At 32.7% G+C, this 20882-nt stretch overlaps 2 protein-coding genes across 2 annotated transcripts; both read left to right on the top strand.

Moving 5' to 3' along the window:
• Nucleotides 1-9981: 9981 nt before the first annotated feature.
• Nucleotides 9982-13697, top strand: LOC134279018 (uncharacterized). Its single transcript, XM_062761330.1, has 2 exons — nt 9982-10340; nt 12472-13697. The coding sequence occupies exon 2, from the start codon at nt 12479-12481 to the stop codon at nt 13559-13561; it is 1083 nt and encodes a 360-aa protein (XP_062617314.1). The 5' UTR covers nt 9982-10340; nt 12472-12478; the 3' UTR covers nt 13562-13697.
• A 2251-nt stretch (nt 13698-15948) lies between these two features.
• On the top strand, nt 15949-20807 carry LOC134279002 (uncharacterized). Its single transcript, XM_062761312.1, has 4 exons — nt 15949-16330; nt 16519-16757; nt 17562-17703; nt 20449-20807. Exons 1-4 carry the CDS (start codon nt 16240-16242, stop codon nt 20586-20588), a joined length of 612 nt encoding a protein of 203 aa, XP_062617296.1. The 5' UTR covers nt 15949-16239; the 3' UTR covers nt 20589-20807.
• The last annotated feature ends 75 nt before the right edge of the window (nt 20808-20882 follow it).

Raw genomic sequence — 20882 nt, 5'->3', positions numbered from 1 at the left:
ATCTTTGACCATAACGCTATGGCCATGCAGAGACTTAAATATAAAACCATAACGCTATAGTTCTGCAGCTAATTTAGACTAATCTACTGTTTGATATCAGATAAAATGAATGCTGCATTTATTCCTATTCATATTTGCAATCTGTATTGTATATATATAATTGTTAATTAATTCAAGAAATCAAAGCTTTAGATGAAGATAAGTAATTGAAAACTTTATTTTTATGTACTGAGTATTCCCTCTATTTGGAAAACGAACACGGTTTTTATTTATCAAGGCTATATTGCCTTTCAAGTTTTTAAGGTAACATTTTCAGTGTCGGGAAAAATTGGCAGGTGTGGCGGGTAGGTGTGAGGATTTTGTTAATCTTTAGTCATTATTTATAAATTTATTATTATATCAACAACCCTTTATATAAAGTAGACAATGCAAAAATATATATATTCCTGATATATGTATTCTATTTAATATTTAAGAAGTCATAATATAAATTGAAGTATATCTTGTTGATAAAAAATCCAATGGTTATTTAACTTTCCTTCTAATATATATAACACTCTTTCTTACATTGTAATTTAATCAAATGACTCATTTGTTATAAATATATTAAACGATTTATTGATAGATAAAACATAATAAAGGGGAGTAATCAACTGTTGAACCCGCATTTGATTGGTTAATCTGGATTTTGAATCTCCAACTCGAATTTCGAATCTCGTATTTCGAACTTCGAATCTAACATGAGCCTTTTGATTGGTTAATCTGGATCTTGAATCTCGAAACTCGAATTTCGAATCTCGAATTTTGAATCTCGTATTTCGAAACTTGAATCTCGAATGAGCCTTCTGGGCTTTCGTACTTACATGTTTTACTAGTATTGTACAATTTCGTTTCGTTTTACACGGATCAGTCAAAAGTGGTAGATCATAATTATATACTTAATTTGAAATTTGAATTTTTCCCGTTTCACACGGAGTTCTTTTTGCTCTCTCTCTCTCTCTCTCTCTCTCTGACATTGCATTGTTATTTTGTATCTAAGATATAAGATATTCATGTTCTTATTCATTTATTAATCAGTTTGGAAGATTAAATTATTTAAATTTATTTTAATCTTTGCATAGTGTTAAAACTTTAATGGGATAAACTTTTAATCATTTAATCCTTAAGACTTAAAAAGGATTGAATAGTCAAGTTTAAACCCACAGTAGACATAGGAAAACATCACTGACTTTGTGTACTGCCCAATGCTTGAATGTTTGTAAACTACCACAGAAGTGGAAAGTTTTGCGAGGTGCATTTAGCAGTGAGTCCTGAAAATATTATTTTATGCGATAAAATACCCTATTTTACATACTTTTACCTATGTATAAACCTCATACAGATATTAACAATAGAAAGTTTTTTCTAAGTGTTGGAATAACGTTGTGATATTGCAGTACAAAAAACGTTACCCGCGTATTTCGATCACCTCTAACCGCTTTTTTTTTTAAAAATTTAGTTTAACGTAAAGATATTACATTTGGCTGTGTATTCTATTTAGCAACTTTTACAAAGGGGTGCTTCTGTTAAATCAAATGATTGAAAATGCAACTCGTAGATTAATAATGCAAAAGAATTAATCTATGAAATATGATGGACACTTATGTCTTCATAAGTTACATACTTTCGCTGAATGTTTTTTTAATAATATAAACAGAGCCCATTCTCCATTACCACTTCACATTTTTGGTACATTTGGTCACTGATTAATTTTGAATAAATCTTTGCTCATTATTCTAGTTCTCGGCGAACGAGAATCGAAACCCGGGCTCCCCGATCACGAGACACATATTTTGGAATAAACAATTAAACCCCTTTAGCTGGAACTGAATAGCCCCCCCCTCCCCCCCCCCCCCAAAAAAAAATCCAGAAATCAGCAAAGGTTTACATTACATGGTTAAAAATAGTTATTGTAATTCCAACTTGTTCGACATACCAAATGAACATAAATACTAGTATCAGTTTTCGAGATACCGAAGTTTAACTGTATCTCTAAATAGGAGGTAAAGCATAGCTATTATATGTGGCAAACATTTTATATGCAGAAAAATCCCCATTGTTTACTAACTATTGGATTTACACGACCAAATTCGATCGCGAGGAAACAATTAAAATGGCTGAACTCAATTGGTTATAGCAATGTAATTCTTATAAAAATATCATAGTATCAATTGCAATTCAGCATGACAAGGCATAATTTTTGGCTTAATTTTGATTAATAATGTCATCTTGTAGAAATCAAACTGTCAAATATACATATATCTTTTAAGTCCCTGTATAACTGATTAATATGCTACATAATGTTCACTTTGAAAACATTTGCAATATGTTGGTGGTAAAGTTTTATCTCTTGCTACTTTATGATTTTTGTAATCAATAAGTATAATTCCTCTTAGAAAAATAAATTTATGCTATTGAATACTTTTTTTATATAGATTTTTTATACATTTTTTCATATTATTTCGAAATGAACATTTTATTTTTATTTTTTTGAAATAAGTTTTGAACTTTATGAAATATGGAAACTATAATACCACGTACACCATTGCCTTTGAAAATTGCTCTTCTGGTTTATACACTCAGCACACTGTAAATTGAAGTTTACTCTGTTTAAAAGTTGAAATAGATAAACATACAGAGAGTTAATTGAACCTTATTTTTCGGTATGATTGTCATAGCAATCATTGTCAGCCAAAAAAAATAGATTTAGATTTCATCCCTAAAATAACTTGAGTTACAATAATATTTTCCTATTTATTTAGCTTATACATAAAAACTTCTGATTGTTTTTATTCTGTATTTAAAAGAAATGTATTGAAAAATGGGGCCTAGTCCATTTCCATACTTTGTATGTAATGTTGTTCCGGCGTTAAACAGGTCGGAGAGAATACTCGAAATCGGGTATTATCCGTGAAATCGCGTATAATACTCGATATTAGGGTATCGTTGAATCCGCGAAATCGGGTATAGGAGGTGTAATCACCTAATAAAACTTAAACAATGGGATGGCGCATGTTGCCGAGTTAACTTTCATCTAGATACACATGTTTTCTAAAGGTATCACTAGCCAAGTAAGAATTTGGGCTTCAAGATTAATGCGCTCGGGACAACAAATACCCGTGGATCTCAGTACATTTCATGATTTGCACACAAAAAGGTGTTCGATTTGCTTTATATTTTTCCTTATGTTGAAAGTAGATGCATCTTCCTAATGTTCATTCCCAACACAACAGAATTGTAAAGTATCAGAATTCGGGAATTTATTATAATTCCACATCAACACGACAAACATGAACAATTTGTAAATAAATCAAATTATACGGAAACACATTTCACACACCAGATATGATGCCATGTTTAAACAAGGGATTGTCTATCCTATCTAATTATACGTCATTAATTACTTTCACATTCATCCTGGCATAAAATCAAATTTATTTAAGAATTTATAAATAATGTAATGATAAAAATGTCTAAAATTTCGGTTAAAAGAACCCCCTTTCTCTTTTTTTGAAAATCCTTTCTCTTTTATTTATCATTTAAACATATTTGCAGAATATGTCTTCAACATTTTAGCAGAGACAGTGATAGTTTCAGGAATATAGCTTATGAGAGAACATAACTGTTGATCGTTTAATTTAATTTAATAAGTCATCAATATTTAACCATTTCTTGGCGACTTCAAAAAAAGGGGGGGGGGGCTAAAGGCTTCTTGACCACCTCTGACAAAACAACCTCGACTGTGTTCTACATGTGTCCAAGAGACCACTCTTTGAATGTCACGGTCGGTTAAACTCGTTCATATATTTTTAATCGTAGGGAAGATTTATTCATTACATATACATTGTAGGTAAACAAAAAGCAACCTGTTATTTTCTAACACAATATAAGACTACAAGTAACTAGAATTCATGTTTATTTTTCAAACACATTTTTTCGTTATAGATGAGTATTAGGAAAAGTTATTGCCATGAGTAATACGTATCGTAGATAAAATAACTAAAAGAAAACTGTGACATATTGTCTAGAACCAATCAGATAGTGTGTTGTATTAGCATATTATAATGATCGAGGTATAAGATAGCGATATAAAAAAATATAGAAGGTAAAGAGGTAAAATTTACCCTGTCTATCAAATACTATAATAAAGAAAGAAAGTGGCTACGATTTTTATAAAATTTTAATGTCCGATGAGGAATTATATTCCCAAAAAGTGAGACAAGAGTTTCCAAGGCAATTGAACACTCCATTATTTCAGTTTGTTCATTAACATGTTCATAAACGTAAAACCTATAAGAAATGTGAAAACGTGACTATGTAATTTAATGTATTTTAATGTATTTTAACTTCATGAAAAGATGTACACATTTGACTTTTTTATTTTTAACCCCCCCCCCCCCCAAAAAAAATAAAAATAAGAAAATCCTGTTCATATGACTTCTCGCTCTCAATTTTCACACAAATGCATAAAATAAAGGTAAAATAGTATATATTGTATTGATTAAAATGCAACCAAAAAATTTACGGTGTCTTTGAATAAAAATTTCATGCTAAATTAACATAAAAAAGATACTTACCTTCAATTAGCTATTTTCAAACTGTTTTTCCGAGGGTATTTATTTAATCTTATTTTATTTCCTTCTTTATAATAACGTTGGTATTCTATTATTGCAGAGATATACAATTATGACTCGCTTATACTGTACTCTCCAACTGTTAGGAATAATTTATATTTCACGAGAAAGGGACGCCATACATTTTTCAGTAAAAATACATAACACGGCGTTAGTCGTTTAATTTCTTTATAAAATTTCACGTTTTGTGAATAGTGCACAAATTAGAAAATTAAGTATATGGAATACTTAAATGGGAAATAAAGACAAACGAAGTGTAGTTGTTTGTTTTTAGAAATTATATTGAAAAATAATAACGCCATTGTGTCCTCTTTGTTACCCCAGCAGTGTTTGTCGTGTGATTATAAACTTATTTGAGAACCATATGAATTAGGTTTAATAAAAATAAAATCACAAGATACTGATGTACAAGTAACAGTTACTGGCATAATGCGCCGTTGCTTTATTCTTTAGTTTTTATAGAAAGTTGCACGGAATACCCGATTTCGCGGATTCAACGATACCCTAATATCGAGTATTATACGCGATTTCACGGATAATACCCGATTTCGAGTATTCTCTCCGACCTGTTAAAGTAAATATATTAAATGTGTCCTCAAATAGTTTTTATCGTGGGAATAAGAAATCAGGTGTGATTGTTTTCTTGTTTGTGTTTAACGTCTCTAACGCCCTTGAGAATTTTTAAAAACTCATTTTCAAGACGCTAACCACACCGATGAAGCGCTTCAAATTTAGACCTGTACTCGGTATCAGGTGTCTTTCAGCAGTAAAGGATCATCTGCTGTTTATGTGGTCTCAACAAAAAATCGGTCTCCCGAAGTGGGATTCGAACCTGCAACCTAAGGTTCTAGTCTAGTGCAAAGGCTCGAACTACTTCGCCTTGTAGGCGACCTTTGGTTTTTGGAAACAGCCACTGTCACTTTTACATTTTGCTGAAGAGTTTTTGATGGGACTCTTAGATCTATCATGTTTAATTAAAAGTGCTACTTTCAAACTTTAGGGTATGTTGCACTGGCAATCACAATATACTATGCAACCAATTCTATCTGATGTTAATATGTTTGTTTAACGTCTCTTCGAGAACTGTTTACTCATATTGAAACGCCACCACTTGTCACTGGAGGTCTGCTGCAAATGTTACAGCACTTTGGGCATTTGAACAGTGACAGAACTTTTTCACCTACTGCAACGTGGGACCTCAGTTTTAACCGCCTGCGCCACTACGAGGGGTGTTAGAAAAGTTCGCGGACAAGTTCAATTGTGAGCGCGCTATTTCCACGAAACCGGTCAAACTTTCCAGATAGAATCTTTACATTTTTTCCAATCAATATACAAGAAATTGTTGCTCTCCGGTGATTATTAAAAAATTTACAGCATTTTTATTTGGATAAAACTTGCTTCACGGAGCATGCTACATTTTGGCACGTTTACATCACAAAGACTCTTTATTAAAATTAAAAATTACACAATTGTAGCGCAAAGAGATAGATGATATTTTACCTGCCGCTAAAGTATTCATGAAACGTCACTGGGAGAAATTTTGAACTAAATTGGAGGGTATATGACTATTTTATAGCCGTTTGTATATGACCATTGCATAAAAACACAGCCAAAAATCGGAACGTCATTGGGCGTCATGGAGCACTGCACTACGCAAAAATAATGTATGCAGACTGGAAAATATCTAAAAAGAGATTAAAATGTTCAAGATGCTGCCGGGAATTTCCTACACCTACAAAGGAGAAGTTTTCAAATGGTTGTAGCTTTATAAGAATGGAAGGATTAACATTTTGAAAGATTAACTCCAGCGATACTTCAGCACCCCCTTATCGCATGGACGTTGCGTTGCGCCTTTATGGTTTTGCATAGTTTCCTTACCTGATCGATTAACTGATTAACTGCATAAACTTTATTAAAGATCTAAATAATATCCGAATCAGTACATAAAACATTGTAGATGAAAAGTAACATGTCTTGATGTAGATATTCAATTCTAAAGTAGAAAAAAGATCAGAAAAATCTAAAGATTTATAGAACTGCGACAAAGGTTAAGGGGTTGAATTCTGGTTGTTACGTCGCCTTACGTCAAGTAATTGCTCCGTGAATCCCATAACCGCATAGTAAAAATCGTTGTAATTTTCAAGATTTTATTATATGGACCTGATTTTTTACATACCAATAAACAAAATGTAGGAATTTGTTCAGACATAGGTCATACTTCACAGTACACAATAGATTTCCCGTAATTCAATGTGTCCGTGAACTTTTCTAACGACCCTCGTATTCACATATACAGTTAATTCTCGATAAACCGCCACCTTTTGTAATTTAGAAATCATGGCGGTATAACGAATTTGGCGATGAATTGAATTTCCCATCTTTTAGGAAACAAGAAGTAGAGTTACCGTCCTTAGAAATACCATAAAGCGTTTCTATAATTATATTTACATGTACATGTATTGTATATAAAACATATTTCTAAATTTTAAAATACTTCAAGTAATTTTTTATATACAATTTCTTTAAAACAAAATGTGCAGTTATGAAATAAAAGACAGGTGCATGTGCATCTATGAACACGAGTATGTAAATCGGCACGTCTGATATTGAAAAAAACATGCTGGGTCAATCGTCGTGATATATTGCTGACAGTATACGTAAAATTGTTTCTTGAATAAATTTATTGTTTATGGCATCATTGTTAGTGAAACGTTCACAATTTATACCGTATGATTATTTTTAAGCAAACTTTGCATTGTTTAAAGCAGAGATCATCAAAATAATATCGTATTCGGCGTACTTTCACAACTACCTCTTTCGTGGCGAAGGAAAAGGATTTTTTAAACAAAACAACAGAACAAAGTCATTGTAACAGTTCATATTAAAATTATTTGTTCATTTAATTCTAATTTAATTATTTAATTGCGTGTACCTTGTCAGGCTTTGCATGCTTTACAACGGGATAGCGTCAACCAATTAGCCGCGCTTCACTGACCGCACGCACCTGTGACGGTATATCGAGATAATTGACACTTAAAAATGGACGTTTGTTGTGAAAACAGGGTGGCGGATGGCGGTATGCGAATTTGGCGTTATAAAGAGAATTTTATATAGCAGGAAAAACGTTCTTGGGAAATCATGGCGGTATTGCGAAAATGGCGATGAATCGAATGGCGATAATACGAGAATTGACTGTATATAAGAGTTCAAGTAATCGATAATAGACTTAATAAAATAATGGTTCTAGACAAAAGTTGTTACGTAGTTATATTATGTTCAGGAATAGTACCAATCATGGGGTCAACACTTGCTGTATTTAAGTGATAATGGAATTTAACCATACCAATAAAATGATGAAAAATTCCTGTGACTACGTCGGGTGTGGATGCAAAGGATGTAGCAATCTTCTTTTTCACTAAAATGCAAAAATGCAATTTTCGGGGGTCTACAAGTCTTTAAAAAACTCGTCGATAGATCTTTCTATATTTTGATTTTTTCGTTGCTCAGTATCATGTAAGCTTAATATTAAAGCTTTTATTTAAAACCGCGGTAAAAAAAAATTCTCATCGATCCACTATACCGTTAACAAAAGTATGTAATATGTATACGATATGAAAAATGGTTAGAAATCATTTACAAGACGATCTTAACGTCCCTCTCAAGAATTTTTCACTCATATGGAGACGCCACCACTTGCCGTTAGAGAGCTGCAAATTTTGTCCTATACTCGGCACTTACGGCCATTGTGCAGTGAGGTTCTTTTTCGTGCCAGCACCTACAGCGACACAGGACCTCGGTTTATAAGGTCTCATCCGAAGGACCGGTCTCCACGTCCCACAGTGGGATTCGAACCCACGACGTAAGGATCAACTCTTTACTTCGCGACTCTGACTAAACGCGGGCGACTTCAGATCAGTTGTTGAAAACAAAACACATATCTACAAGATAGAAAAATTATTACTTGGTGATAAAGCAGACTTTGACAAAACTTCTATACATATACACAGCATAACCTCCAATGCCACGGATTTGTTTTGTTGAACTTTTAAACAAGTTGTCTCTCTTTGAGTGTCTAGTGGCAAACGATGAAACTCATTCAGGTATATGTAAAATTATTTTTTCTTCACAATTTCAAACACCTTAGTTTATACAGGTGCCTTTCTCATTGAAGGGGTGATATTTAGTAAAATACTAAAGTTTGACCAAAACGTACCAAGGTGGAAAATGTATTACTTTACCTTTTAATAAAATATTCGAAAAGATTTCAAAAATTTTGGTTTTTTTATTTAGATTTTATACTTTCAAAGAAAAATATTAAAAAAAAAAAAAAAGGCAATGAAATTTTTCTGTGAGATGAATCTTTCAGGTCTGGCGTCAGTTTGACTTTCCTTCAATAACTTCGTAATAATCCAAAATGAGTTATAATTGGTATTATCTCATTTCAAAACAGTTTTCAAAATGTCTAAGGAATATATATTTTAAAAAATGTGACATCAGGAATTCAGATGATTTCAAAGAGGGCTATGTACAATGTAGGAAATATTGTCCCTTGAAATTTTACACAGAAGCCTAATAATGTACTTTTTGTGAGGAAACTGAGAATCAATAATGCATTATTGAGGAACGTGTAATGTATATTTTACCAATCAATAAACCAAAAGTATACATGTATTTAGCTATATGGCACGAAATATATAACACTCCCTAAAAGTGAAACTTTAGTGGGCAGACTCGGCACACTCCATTCATTCTAGCAATGAATGGAATCTATATATTAACGGGATAAACTGATAAACTGAAACCTTAAACAAAACAAGCTTATATTTCAAATGAATGGCCATAACGGAAAAAAACATTTTGTCGTTCTCTTCCTTGAATACCCCCCCCCCCCCTTTGAAATTTTGATACGTAAAAATTAATCAACAGCATTTTGGCCCAAATTCGCAAAATAAAATCGACGTAAAAGTTTCCAGATTTACGGTATTTAGATTTCATACTTTGAAAGAAAATGCGATGAATTCTTCTGTGTTTCAGATAGAACATTTTCTATCTGATTATATTAAAGCATTTAAATAGATTTCAACATGGTGTTCTTTGATATTTCAGAATGTGCACAGGAATGAAAAATTCCGCTTGTAATTTGATTTTACTGTTAGAAATGCATTATTCTTTTAATCCCTTTAAACCTTTTAAAACTATTAGATCTCCTGCGTACATTAAGAGTTTTGTTTTGTTTAACAATTGTTTGTCAAGTGCAACTGATGCCATTTGTAATAATTTTTTAACCCCAGAGCTTAGTTATTTTAACTCTCGACCAACACATAGCATTGTGTGAAGTGTTTTGATAGGGCATTTAAAATCTCGGCTACCTTGTGATGGTCTAGCTTCGAGTTCACTCAAAGATGGGATAAAAGTCTCTAGGAGAGAGATTATTAGTAGATCTGCGAGTAATTGTTAAAAAATTATAATTGGAAATCGGATTAGTCCAGCTGGTTCAGTGAAATCTAGGCGGTTACTTGGGATATTGAATAAGTTTTACGTGTGTTACGATTATCAGGAATTATATAGCAAAATTATGATGACAGTTTTATAGAAGTCAACCTGGACATGTCAAATTATACAAGGCATTGGTGAAAACCGAAACTTGCTTGGATACAACTATAGACGGTAAGTTGAATGTTTCTTTTTTAATTTCTAAGGGACAAAATTTATCGGTATTTAAATTTTAAAATATTTTCAAAAGGCAATATTAAGATCAATTTAAGTTAACTAGTCTACGATGTCATTTCATTGATTTTTCGATACTTCACTGTTAGCCTTTTGATAATGAACTACATATCGTGTCTCCAAATACCTAATCTTCGAAGGACACTTTTTTAGATAATATTTTTTTGATAGACATGGATTGTTTGTATAACTAAATTAAAAAAAATCATCTGCCAAATTAAACATGAATTTAGGAAATTAATTCAGAGTGGCATAACTTTTGTTTTAAAACTTAATTTGAAGTGTATTTTTTGTTTAGCTATTTATATTTATTAGGTAAGATAAATGGGCCATCTTATAAAACGCCCAACGGTAGTCTCTGTATATTTTGAGCACCTGTGTTTCATAGATACTCTATCTTTCATGCTTTGTCTGTTTATTGCTTTATAAGTAAAAAAAAAAATCAATTTTAAATTATTATAAATTTAAGATTTCGTCTACAATTATGCAAAAAACGAAAATAGCTAAAACTGGAACCAACACATGACATACATGTATTAACTGAACTGCCCTATATCAAGACCAAGGGAACAGAAATCTAAGCAGTGCTGCTTTATTGTAAATTTACCTAAAAAATTCTTCAATGCAATGAAGAAAATAAACCAATAAATGATTAAAACCCCCTTCGCTGCTTTTGCTTTATTTTGACTTGAAATAAATTAAGTACCATAAAAATTCTTTGATGTAATTAAATTAAATAAGACTATAATTCGATTAAGAAGAAATGCATAATGCAAAATCAAAGACCCATGGATTTTAAGCAGGATAAATGACACCCACAATGTAATTCTATGCGTAAATATTTTACCTCTAAATCAGAGAAGACGTCGTCTTTTTAGGAATTAAAAGTCATGGACACTAAATATTTTTGAGCTTTAATCAAATCTCATTTGACACCCCAACGAATTTACTCTACCGTCGATATTTGTTTCTCGTGGTAATAAACATTTACTGAACTAATACGATGACTAAATGCATATATATATGTAAGCTTTATAAACACGGAGGGATTACATATCTATAAGGCTTCACATATGTACAAATAAGTCTAATGGAAGGGCTCTTGTTTTCTGAGATGGAATACTGGAAATGTAAAGGACCTGAATGGTACCTTCGTCAATCATCAAAATGAATTTTTATGTCTTTTATAAATCTTTTGAGATTTTAGTTATGAAAGATTCGTTTAGCATAGCATTAACGACTAATGTCTAAATCTAATTAACTGTCTCAGAGATCAAGATAAATTGTCTTGTAGTTCCTTGCATAATCTTCCCAAAAACTTGCACATACAATTGCAGTCTTTATCTACACAGTAATTTTCTGCCTAAATGAAGTGTATATTACGTTCTCATAATGATAAATTCCAGTTTCTCTAGACAGGAACACGGCTTTTCGAAAATAAAAGTCCAGAATTCTGACATGGGGGCCATTTATTATCCCCGTTGTGCAATCTGAAGTCATCTTGACAGGGCATTGCATTGGAAATGACTATACATAGCAACCACTGAGAAGTCAGACCAACTTGCAATTGAATTTTCTCTTTTAATTCAAGTCTTATTAATCCCACTTAACCTTCCAAAAGACGCAGACCTTTTAGATAAGTATGTGTCTTAACTCCTAACATTTGCTTTAAATTATAATCATCTACATTTAAATTATGGAATGGATTAATTATTTTTATAAAATGATGCATATGATTTTTTTTAAGGATTATGCATAAGCTGCCGGATTAGTAACACAAATTGGACTGATTTTAACAAGTTCAAGAGTTTATTAAAAAGACTATGAAATTACTCAGAAAGTCAGTATGTATGCTAAACAAATGTAGTGTGTTTTATAGTAACCAGAATATTTCATATTTATACGCCATTCTTGTCAAAACAGTAAGTAAAATATTACCCTTTCTGTAAATTTTACCTTTCCTAATCTTTATTTTGAGGTGTTAAAATCAAATACATTCAAAAATGTACTGGCAAATTCACAAGGAATCCTGAAAAGTCATATAGATTCAAAGCATATTTTTCCATTACAGATTAAAGATGGCGCTGTTGATGCTCAAGACTCACGACCTGACATGGCAGGACCACACGATCAATGTCGAGATGATGCTTGCACCTCTCCATGCGCAACTGCTTGCAAGTAAACACAAAGCTTTGTCAACAAGGTGCAGCACAGTTAAACAGATTTACGATAAAGAAAGGGACACCATGGTTAAAAACATAAACATAGAGAAAAGAATGATGGAAAGAAAGAAAAACGCAATTCTTCAGAGAAAATCGGAGATAGCTTTCAAACGTTTGTCGTCTGCTAAGAGCGATCCCACAGATACTCGGTGCCATACAATTCCCGACATTAATACTAAACGCGGGAAATCAGCGCCACCTATATTAGGTGACGTGATGCAAAAGCAATCGGAATTCTTTTTGACTGAAGTTCAAAACATGGACATGAAGGGCAATAATCTTAACAGTGAACAAATAGGTGGAAGGAAGGGTTCCGTATCCGAACCATTCCATACTGTGTCTTCCTCAAGAAATAGCGTTAAGTCATCTGTCACGTTGCCATATTTCACGGGGATTCATCCAACCAGTAGAATTGAATCTCCGAGGTACCTGACAACAGGAACAACTCAGATGCAAGGAAAATCCGTCAGATTTGAAGATACAGACGAAGAAGAACGAAACAGCGAAATTTTGTTCGAAAAGATTAACTATGCAAGACTTCAGCAAAAAGTGAAAACATTTGTAAACGAACAAGACAATTTCAACAAACGTCCCACAGGATATACTTTAAATTTTCGAGCTAAGCAGCGATTTGCGTACAATCCTTTCAATAAGAACAATGGGAAAAAGCAACAACCGCTTGTAGCAAAAAAGAGCACAAAACTTTCCCTTGACAAGAGTGAGCTGGAGCGGGCTTTTGATAAATTTTGTCAAAATAAAACAAAAGATAATTTACATTCTATGATGAAGATGGCGACTAAGCAGAAAGCAAGCATACGAATTGCCCGAGATCAGTCGATCGTTCCCGCCATTGCAGTCAAGAGAAGCGCAAATAAATTCCTCTCAAATCTCGGCAAAAACAAAGCTTCCGAACAAAAAGATGGGGGTGGAGTTGGTTGAAGGCCGCGTCATTTATTTATCATGTGTATTAATATAACAAAGAATTTTGATAAGAATTCCTATACCTGTGCCTAAGGGCCAAATACTGGAGGAATGTGAAAGCAAGATAGAGATTCGGAATATATGATTATCAAAGCATGTGACAAAACTTTGTAAATAATTCAAAATATGTATATAAATAAATCAATAAAACTACCTGAAAGCACTCATATGTAGGTTATTTATCAATTGGATATGAGAAAAATTGAGTTTGAACTCATTAAATTATTAAAGTAAAAAAGGAACATTAAAATGTGCAGGAAATGTCGTTCTTTGTCAATTCAATTTTTTAGACATTCAAAGTCAACACATTATCAGTTGTAAAAACATGCATTTAAACTCGTCGATGTGTGCAGTTTCACTTTTATTTGTAGCTTGCTCGTCGTAAAAATTGTGATGAATGACCAATCTCAGCCTTTTCATTTCACAGTCTTTAGCGCCTTCGTCATTTTCTTTCTTTCATTTGCAAAATTATTTTGTTAAAACACACTGTGATTGCACACTCAAGTACTCTGAAGTTGACATCAAAAAGATGCTTGAGTTTCTGAATGACGATATCTATGTGGTTCTTCCAACAATCTGTTGGAATTCCCATGGGTACCAATTGCGCTCCGTTACTAGCAGACCTGTGTTTGTATTCATATGAAGCAGAATTTGTGCAAAATCTTATGCGTGAAAAGAAGAAAACACTTGTTGTGGCTTTCAACTCAATATTTAGATATATCGACGATGTATCTTCAATTAACAATGGCAATTTCCATTCCTATGTCAATACGATATATCCTGGTGAGCTTGAGATAAAAGATACCGCAGAGTCTGACACATCTGTTTTATATACTAGTACTTGGATATTTTACTTGAAAAGGACGTTAATGGTAATCTAACAATCAAGCTCTATCATAAACGTGATGAGTATAACTTTTCTATCGTCAACCTCCCTTACTTATGCAGCATCACCTGCATACGGAGTTTATATATCTCAGTTAATTCGATACGCAAGAGCATGCTCTACGTATGAACAATTTCTAAAACGAGGTAAATTATAGACAAACAAGTTGATGAAACAAGAATATCAACAGTCTCGTTTAAAGTCATCATTTATTAAGTTCTTTGGTCGATACAATGACCTAGTCAACAAACACAATTTATCATTGAGTAAAATGCTGACTGACGTTTTTCATACTATTTGTTACACTGTAGTCCATTATTTATACACTGAATTGACGACGGAATTTTCCGTTATTTCCCGATCATGACAAGAAGCACACGGCGGGTGGGACCGGTCAGCAGGGGATGCTCACTCCTCCATGGCACCTGATCCCACCTCTGATGTTTTAGAGGTCCGTGTTTGCTCTGCTCCTATTTTGTATTGTTTTATGGACTTTGATATTGAGTACTGCTCGTTATCTCCATATCTTACATTTCTTCTAAAAGAAGGTTCTATACTTCTTGATACATGTACTTGCATGTAGTTTGATATAAATTATTAGAGTAGGTTATTAAGACGGTTATTTCACAAGTTGTGCAACATCCTCACAGTGTCCAGAATCCACCATGTGGTTGCGGGACCCCTGACAAACTTTATAAAATATTTTACGGGCTTGCTCATTCAGTTCATTGTATATTGAACACGTTTGACAGAGATCATTTTGACGAGGTTCCACCGCAGTAAAACGCACATCCCTTTCCATTATGTTACTTAAATTTTTGACTTTCACTGATAATCCATTCTAGGATTTTCTTATCGTTTTTATCGTCTTTTAACGTCATTTTGTTTGTTTTAGCTTGTCGTTTAACGTCCCTCTTGAGAATTTTTCATTCATATGGAGACGCCGCCACTTGCAGGTAGAGGGCTGCAAATTAATACCCATACTCAGCACAAAATTTTTACTTGATAAAAACATGAACAGCCATTCAGGTTTTTAAAGGATTTTTACTTAACTCATGCTAAAATATGTCCCCTCGTCAAATGCCTGGAAATAAGTTGTATAAAATTATTTTTAATATAAAACATCGTTGATCATCTTTTTAGTACTTTCTATAACTATTTTTATTTCATTCGCGGTCTTGTAGACAATGCGTCATGCGACAGATATGCGAAATTTAATGAACAAGCAGTGTTCAATGTGTTGTGCTTATATAATATACACACATTTGTCTGCCAAGCTTTTGAAAACAAAAATGCATATTGATAACCTCTTTTACTTAATTAGAAACTTGATGTGCATATGTTACGTTCACTGTCCTTATTCTATAATTAATTCGATCAATCAATGGTTTACTTTTCATATATTGGTGAAACTCGATATTCGTATTGAATTTCCCTTTAGAATTTATACTGTTGGTAAACAACTAAGATTGATCCATACCTCCAGAAAGATATCGGCTAAGCAACAGATGGTTTCTCGATAAGACTATGAACACATTCTATAGTTTTTCATCCATGATGTAAGGACCTACAATCCAATACAAATGTAGTCCTGTATACCTGGTATTATGACTATGTCGGAAACATATAGGACACATGCTACGTTCAGTGGTTGAATTCGTCATTTACCTACACGCCAAAAAATTACTTTCATCAGAAAACTGGAAAAATCTTGAAATTTTCTGAACAGTTTGTGTTTAAACACTTTGGAATGATCCTGGAAAGAATTCGTCATGTTTTTCTTATCAACGTTGCTTTCATCCTTTTTTCATTGTTTCCCTCAACTAAAAGTGAAACTAGAGGTAATGAGAACGTGCAAGACATCCATGTTTTACTTGGCTTCTTAAAAATATCATCGTAAACGTCTTCGTATCAGTTGTGATATTACACAATAGATCTAATTGTAATTAAATATTTATTGTTCAAACATGTACACATGTATGTTTTGTATGTATGCAGATTGATAACCTTTCTTTTCCCTTATTTTAAGGACTACATTTCCTGAAAAACTGTGGTCAATACAAGGTCAAGGATGTGAGCTCAGAACTCTCATACATGGTCACGTGGCATGGAGAACAGATGCCCTCGCCGTCCTGTAAACTGGGGTTCTCCGGGCCGATAGCAGACACCATATACACGAGGTCCGTCTGTTACGACACGATATCCTTCCAAGTCAAGGACTGCAAAGTAGTATTACAGTTTTCTGAAGAGAATGGAATGAAAGCCTCGGTTTGTAAATTTTTTTTAACCCCCTCCCCCTTTCTCTTTTCTGCGTCAGAGAACCTGTTGCGTTGCCGAAAATGCAATCATTTATTGATTTTTCATACTTTTTAATTGCCAATGTCATCCTAGAGCTACTAGTACCATATTTTTAAGTATATTTATTCGTTTTAATTATAATGCTTTATAGTTATTTAATGATTACTAAAGTGTTTTGCAAAAGCTTAAGTTCGGTCGAGTATATATCCATGTAATAAAAGAGATCAAACAAAGGTACTAGGTAAAACCTGGATTAACACAACAGATGGTGAGCAAACCAATGGTTGTAAACTTATACATGTGCAATCATTTCCAATCTATAGTCATGTTTTATTTCAAACATTAAGGTGTTTCCACCCTCACAATTTTAATGGTTCATAAATTTAATATACTGGCAATTTTCCATATTGCAAAAAATGTATAGTTTATATTATTTAAGATGCCATAAGTAAACAGAAGTGTATGTGTTTTTTTAATATGAAAATTGAACTTATTATCATTACGTTAAACTACCAACAGTAAAATATTAACTTAGAAGTCAATAAAGCAAATGCTTGAATGAAGAGACCTTAGAAGGAGTTATTGCAAATTTTTTAATTAGATAAAAAATATCATAAATTCGAAAGGTGGAACGATTAACAGCATAAAATATTAACTTTCTCAGAAATAATAAAGATTTCATAGTTGAAGCAGTAAAAATAATTTTTATGTTAATACATGTTTAGTTTAGACATTTACATGCATTATATCAGTAAAATGATTGTTGCTTTGCAGAACTATTCGTGTACCCACAAGCCTAGAGTTTGGTGCGCAGAAAACAATCAGATTGCCAATATCGACCTCATGGGAGCGAATCTAAACTCTTTCAACACATCCTCATTCAAAATTCTGGTAACAGCACAAAAGAAAAACACATGTAAGAGCAACTGTTTTAATTTTATCCTTGAATACATGTTGGTAATACTTACGATTTTATTATTCATTACCCTGTTTACTTCATCATTTCTATAATTACTCAAGTTTCGGGTCATCTTAAATATTCCAAAAACAACGCAAACCATCTCTCTATTCCCAGAATTACGTACATCATGCAGGATCCTTGAAATTTCTTTTATTACCCCGCCATCCTTCATATACATGTACGTATTTTCAGAATAATCCACATCCTCTTTATGTTCCTAACATTACCAACCTATTCTTCAATATTCCAAGATTTACACACGTTACAGACTTACCCATATCCTTCTTAATATTATCAGAATTATCAACATCTCCCTCAATCTCTCTAGTATTTCTCTAGTCAGCTTCAATAATTCCTGCTTAACTCTTATCCATGTCTTCTTTAGTAAAACACCATCCTCAAGATTCATTGACTTACATAGATACCATCCTCAATATTAATATTTTTTTAGATATACCCAATATCAATTGAACAAAACAAGATAATTTCAAAGTACCATGTATTTTTTGTCAAATATAAGTAACATTTAGAATAGGTAATATTTTCTTTCACTAATTCAAAATTAAGAAGTAAAACGTTGCATGTTTTGATTATCCAATCTGCTGTTGCAGTTCAAGTTTACAATTAACTTCTTCAAAGAAATTTTCTTTGAGAGGTAAGTATTCAAAGTCTTTCAAACATTCACTTAGGATGATTTATCAGTTTGTGCTCAAGGTGGATACGTGAAGTAAAATGTATGCAGTTTTTATATCTTTTTAAATCTGTCAGAAAAGTTTATCACCGCAGTCTTGACAGGCAATTAAAGAATCAGTGAAGAGTTCTAATTTAACTGACTGGCCGTCTTTTGTAACAACCGAAATCCCCATTCATTTCTTAAACTTTATGAAAACTATTAAATATGATAATATCTACCGTTTAATTGCGTGTACAAGATAACTAATCACAAAAAAAATGCAACCAAGTGCCTTACTTATGACAGAACTTGCCAAATAACTAGTTTAACAAGAGAACTTTCAATTAAATCTGCATAAGCAATTGAAAAATAAATGTTTATTAGAAATTAAGTATAAATTTACATGAACAGACACAGCACTTTGACACATTCATTAACTGTCAAATGCCTTTAAACCTGTTACCAAAGTAGGAGCCTTGCAATGAAACAATTAAAATTTTGCATGTAATGAATTTATAAAGATTACAATAGTACAGCAGTACGTAATGGATCAGGTCTTCTCTGGCGTATGTAATAAAGATCGTAATAATTACAAAATAAAATCTAACCTGTATTGACCCTCTCTCCTTCATGAAAAAAAAGTCAACGGTCTTATTTAACAGCTACTTTCGTAATCTGCAGTAATTTTAAATGTAGCGTTGTTTTTCTGATAAAAATGCCTATTCAAATGTTGAAATTTTGGCATCCTTGTGTGCCCCTTTTCTGGCCCTAGGGGCCGTCATTCAGATAAATTTGAATACACTAAAGATGTATAAAGGAACTTCTCATATACTAGTACTTATTTTTCGGACACCATGATTTTAGAGGATATTTTCATTGAATTTACACCATTTACATATTTTAAAAAATATAAAGGACTTCCCTTCGTTTGATCAAATTCACATCTCCAAACCAAATATGTTTTGACGTAGCTGTAGATATGTAGCTCATTGGTCTGGAAATAAAAGGATTATCGAACAGAGAGCATTGAAAAAAGTGTATATATTTACTGCACACATAACGAGCACACGCTTGTTATATACATGTTTCTCCGCATTTTATGCTGCTTTCTCAATTTATTACTAAATTTTACTTATTGTGTTCCCAACAATTAAAGAACAAGATGTGCTTGTTAAACACATAATTATACAAAAAACCAAAGAGCAAGTTTATCTAAATGTAGGTGAATTCAAAGGTTAAAAATTGTGAACTTACGATTTTAGTATGGTTTTTTTTTAGTTATATGCAGTTGTTTCTATTACATAATATGTTTAATTGTGTTTGGTAATGTCAATAATACTATGTTTTGACATATTTTGGTTGCTTTGTCATTTATTATATATATAAATGACCATTAAATTCCAACTTTGCGTTTTCATTTATGTCAAACAGAGCACCGACATATGTTACAGGATACAGAGTACATGAAAGGATTAGTCACAAGGAATACACATATGAACAAAAATAACCCTAGTGCCTGCCATTCAGGGAGGTCTAGGATCATATACATAAGGAAAAAATAGTACCAATGTAAAGGTCTTGTCACAAGGAATGCATAAATAAATATGAAAGCCCAGGAGCTATAGACAAGGTTCAAGTTTTTAAAAATGCAGGTCAAACCCCAAGGTCAAAGTCATTAGGACATACTGAACCTAAAAAACGGTTTACACGAAATACATGTGTCATGTGAGACATGAAAGTCTTGGCACCAACCATTGAACATTTATCGGAACTTAGCTACATGTATTTGTCCCATCACGTGCATTCTTCTGCAGAACCACAACTACATATATCTGTCCGGATATGTTCTTCCTCTTTCCAAACCCTTCTGTATACCTGCCTTCTCGTTCTTATCCACGTATCTCTCCTGCCAAACACGAGCTATTTTCCTTCTGCTTTTCTACCGTCTTCTCCAGATATCCAGAATACTTTCACAGTGACATCAACTATCATATCATTAACCCAATTGATTTTTTTTTTAATTACAGTGTTGTATTTGAAGATTGGGATCAGTGTTGGGCTTGTCTGTCTCTGTGTTACTGGCATTCTTGTAGCCGTGTGCTGTTTCAAAAATCAACAAAAAAAGAAAAGGGACTCTGAGCTAGATTACACCAGGCTGACAGAATAAACACAACATTTTTCTGTTTATATGTTCTTGATTCTGATTATGAGAGAATGAGGGTGTGTGTGAGGGTGAGTGTGTGTGTGTTTGTTTTTGTTTTTTTTTTTAGTTAAAAAAAAAATCGATTCATTTACTTTATACATATGTTGCATATTTTCTGATATTTGGGATTATATTTTAAATGATAACTTTATATGTTTTTTTTTCTTCTAGATGTATATAGTTTTGATGAAGACTGACTCCGTATTATAATTACATTTTAAAATGTTAAAGTTAATATTTCGCGTTTTTTTTTTATTA

The sequence above is a fragment of the Saccostrea cucullata genome, unplaced genomic scaffold, assembly GCF_032062105.1.
Source record: "Saccostrea cucullata isolate Sc308-1 unplaced genomic scaffold, CSIRO_AGI_Scuc_v1 ctg667, whole genome shotgun sequence".
NCBI lineage: Eukaryota > Metazoa > Mollusca > Bivalvia > Ostreida > Ostreidae > Saccostrea > Saccostrea cuccullata.
The sequence above is the reverse complement of the archived record's forward strand: the minus strand, read 5'-3'. Positions and strand labels throughout refer to the sequence as shown.

What these genes read in the sequence shown, in the direction of transcription:
- LOC134279018 (XM_062761330.1), top strand. Translation starts at nt 12,479, where the DNA reads ATGGCGCTGTTGATGCTCAAGACTCACGACCTGACATGGCAGGACCAC.
- LOC134279002 (XM_062761312.1), top strand. Translation starts at nt 16,240, where the DNA reads ATGATCCTGGAAAGAATTCGTCATGTTTTTCTTATCAACGTTGCTTTC. An exon ending in AACTAAAAGTGAAACTAGAG is followed by an intron (nt 16,331 to 16,518) that starts GTAATGAGAACG and finishes CCTTATTTTAAG; the next exon opens with GACTACATTTCCTGAAAAAC. An exon ending in AGCACAAAAGAAAAACACAT is followed by an intron (nt 17,704 to 20,448) that starts GTAAGAGCAACT and finishes TTTTAATTACAG; the next exon opens with TGTTGTATTTGAAGATTGGG.